This window comes from Trichoplusia ni, chromosome 9 (genome assembly GCF_003590095.1).
Source record: "Trichoplusia ni isolate ovarian cell line Hi5 chromosome 9, tn1, whole genome shotgun sequence".
Taxonomy (NCBI): Eukaryota; Metazoa; Arthropoda; class Insecta; order Lepidoptera; family Noctuidae; genus Trichoplusia; species Trichoplusia ni.
In genome coordinates this window covers 730766-734389 of record NC_039486.1, presented here as the reverse complement: position 1 = coordinate 734389, position 3624 = coordinate 730766, and the positions used below count along the sequence as shown (strand labels likewise).

At 37.4% G+C, this 3624-nt stretch overlaps 1 protein-coding gene across 1 annotated transcript; it reads left to right on the top strand.

The window, feature by feature from the left end:
* Nucleotides 1-780: 780 nt before the first annotated feature.
* Nucleotides 781-3282, top strand: LOC113497670 (trypsin CFT-1-like). Its single transcript, XM_026877336.1, has 5 exons — nucleotides 781-807; nucleotides 1474-1552; nucleotides 1852-2017; nucleotides 2454-2697; nucleotides 2913-3282. The coding sequence occupies exons 1-5, from the start codon at nucleotides 796-798 to the stop codon at nucleotides 3183-3185; spliced, it is 774 nt and encodes a 257-aa protein (XP_026733137.1). The 5' UTR covers nucleotides 781-795; the 3' UTR covers nucleotides 3186-3282.
* The last annotated feature ends 342 nt before the right edge of the window (nucleotides 3283-3624 follow it).

The following is a 3624-nucleotide window of genomic DNA, read 5'->3' as shown; positions in this document are numbered from 1 at the left end:
TGCCCAGCAGTGGGACACAGTGGGCTAGAGAAAAAAAAAAAAAAACCTTTTTAATTGAATGCATTTAGGATCAATTAACAATCCAATATGAAAGAGCTAATCTCGACGAAAAAAGGAGCAGGCAGAGCGCGCAGTGTAACATTCACTACTAGGAGTGGTGATCATAATTCCTGCCACTGTATTTATATCAAAGCTTTATCATCATGCAGATGATTATTACCTTCTAATCAGTGACGTAATTGTTCCAGATTAGTAAATTTTGAAACAATTGAAATGATGCAGTATTTTTAGAGCGGATATCGTCATGTTACGTATTTGTTATTTTATTTTGATAAGAAAATTAACATCCGGTGTAGCTTTCTAGGGTTCCGTACATCGTAAAGAAAGAAGCCTTGTGATATGTTTAAACTAAGATAATAATTAACGAATGTCCATTGTCTGGAAGGAGGAGGAATGATTCTCCACATCGAAGTTAAGTTTATTTTCGGAAGAAAAATGTTTTGAGATAGTTTTAAGTGTGAATTAATTTGGTATGATTTTAAGAACTTCGAAGCTCCAAAATACCTGTGCTGGAAATTTTGCTACCAAGTTTGCTCATCAATAACGTTACTTTAAATCGGAACAGTGTTCAAGGGAAAAAGAATTTCTTAAGTTTCAGAGATTCTGTCCATTGTAACGGTATAAGATGAAAAAGAAGAAAGACAGCGTGCCTCCGGGGAGTTTGCTGCGCGCTTTGTTTTTTCACAGCATGAACACTTAAAAGCGGCAAGGTTAGGGCGAATATGGTGATGTTCAATGAAGATTGTCGTAAGTACTAGTACAGGCTTAGATTTTATCATGATTTTTGTATAATAAACAGCCCTGGCTTAGCCGCTACTATGTATATTCCTCATCCAGTTGACTTGGCTATATCAAGAACCCTCCATTTTTCTTTTTCGTCTTTGGCTTCAACTGTTACAGCTAGATCTACTTATAGTTGAACAAAGCTATAGAACAAGGTGTTTATGCATGTCCCCAGGCACGTCAAGTGGTAAAGTTACCTAATTGAATACAAATGAATCAAAGCACTTCAAATACTTGACGTCAAACGCTTTATCAGACGGGATAAAAATTTAAGGAGAATTTCAAATTGATTTACATACGTGATCAAAAAAATTTTTCAAGAATGGTTTATTCGCTCTCGCGTTCGCCCGTCTCGCACAGCTCATCGTTAGAACCCTGTGATTCCAAAACTAGTGATTTAAAAAAAGGCGGATAAAACCAATATGAATCAGCCCATGAAAGATTACAATAATGTATTGTGATTAAAAGATATAAATAATCTCCCAATATTCCTATCACAAAGATTCCTAACAAAAAAATAATGGACCCAATTTATCTTATTATTATTAGATAGTCATTGATTAGCCTCACAGGCTTAAATTGTCGTCAACATTATCTTCCTATATATATAGTATTTGTTTCTATTTTCAGCACTCTCAATTGTGGAAGACTGAAACTCGAACGATGCGTGGCGTTGCTCTGTTGGCTTTCTGCTTGGCGGCTGTGGCAGGTAAGCAAGCTGGTCTCAAAGAGTTATAGTTTTTTTAATTCACCCATTTATGATATGCCCAAATTAGTGAACTAGATTTAGAATATATTTGAAGCTCTGCAAGTAAGAATGACGCCGCGTTATCCTTATTTCTATATTTTTTTAATTTACAAGTTTTGGAAAAATAGGTTTTGTTTCATCCCTCCCAAATGTGAAACCAGTAGTTTTTAGACCGGAATTTCATTTACTCATGTTTAAGGTTTTTCACTTTACAGGGAAATTTTGTTATATTTGCAACCTAATCGTTCGTTTGCTTTCAGCCGTGCCTAGCACTTCAAGACTGAGTGATAAAAGTTTATCCACTATCGACCAGTATCCCTCCAGCGCCTCCATCCTCAGCACTTGGGATGACATCGCCTTGATTTATGTCTGCGCCGGTGTCATCATCAACAACAGGTCTATCCTGACAGCTGGCCATTGCATGTAGTAAGTAACTTTTGCATCCTAGCTTCTAAACTATCGGTTTGCAGTCTTTGGGATGTTGGCTTCTATGAATAAAGCTTAGACGGATTGCCGTCCTATCGGGCTATTAGTTAAAGGAAATAGATTGTAATCCTGTGTTTTCGCTGTCCCTAGTGCACAATAATATGTCCCGAGCAGCTGGCTGGCCACACATTATGTTATAGAATAAGAAGAACAAATATGTAGATCACCAGAATTGTACATGCATTTACGTCTAATGGTTTTTATAACTTAATTATAATTGAAATACTGAAACTTCCTTTAAAAAACCATTAGGCATTTTAATATTTTTTGTTAAACTTACAAACGGTTATGAACTGCAAAATCAGAAATATTGCTCGATAAAACTTATTACTTATTAAACCATTACGCTATTTTATTCTTCAATTGTCTCTTTCAGCTACCGTCCTCCTTCTCAATACCGCGTCCGAATTGGATCGTCTTACACCAACTCAGGTGGCCAGGTTCTACCCGCCTTACAATTGATCATACACCCTGACTTCAACGACGCTAATTTACATTCTGACCTGTCTATTGTCCGCACGCCAGTATTTACCTACAGCCACAACATTCGGCCCGCACCTATTGCTGGGTACCACCTTGCTGACGACCTGAACGTTTGGGCTACGAGCTGGCGCCAAATTGTAAGTAGCGAGTACTTTTTTTTTTCTACATTATGGATGATTAATACATTTTGAATTGCCTGCCTTTCACTGCCTAGTGCTCTGACTACGATAAAGACACGACCCAGTAAACCCCACAACTACGCTGTTTTTGCGTAAATAGTTTCAAATAAGGGTCTACATTTTTTGCGATTTCTCTGTGCCAAGTTTATGAATAAATGTTTTCTTCCCATTAGGAGGGAGATCGCCAAATCAGTGAGGAGCAGGTCGTGACTATTAGCAACGACCTCTGCAGAACTCGCTTTGACGGTATCGACGCTGAAGTCACCTCTGACGTAGTCTGCACCAGATGGCCTAATCAAGAGTTCAATGGCTATTGCAGTGGGTTCGGCTCTGGCATATACCAGTCTGGCATCCTCGTCGCCGTCCACACAAACTGCTTCGGTTCACGCCCCGCTATCAACATTCGCGTGGCCAACTACACATCTTGGATTCAGTCGAATGCCTGAAATGTTTAATATGAAACATTCTAATCGTAAAATGTTTTATTGACTGTTACTGTTTTCAATTTATATTTTAAATAAATAACTGATGTTTTTACTTAAACTTCGTTATTCATTTTTTTCTGAATCACCAATATAACTATATCTATAATATACTGTGTGAAGATATCCTTGCCAAGTAGAACACAAATTTATAAATAATTAATTATAATAATAAAAAAAACTTACATTCATCTAATCTCCTCGAAACGACAGAAAATTCTAAAACACTCGTAAGATAACAAGATTAAACGAGTACATAATGATATCGTTTTAAAATGTCTGATTTCCATCAAATCACTGCCAATCCTGGAGCTGATCATGATACATCGATGGACATCGGTGGAAGTGCCTCGACACTAGAAGTGGTACAAGGTCCAATACATTGACGCCAAACTTATTGTCT

What these genes read in the sequence shown, in the direction of transcription:
- LOC113497670 (XM_026877336.1), top strand. An exon ending in ACAGCTGGCCATTGCATGTA is followed by an intron (nt 2,018 to 2,453) that starts GTAAGTAACTTT and finishes TGTCTCTTTCAG; the next exon opens with CTACCGTCCTCCTTCTCAAT. An exon ending in CTACGAGCTGGCGCCAAATT is followed by an intron (nt 2,698 to 2,912) that starts GTAAGTAGCGAG and finishes TCTTCCCATTAG; the next exon opens with GAGGGAGATCGCCAAATCAG.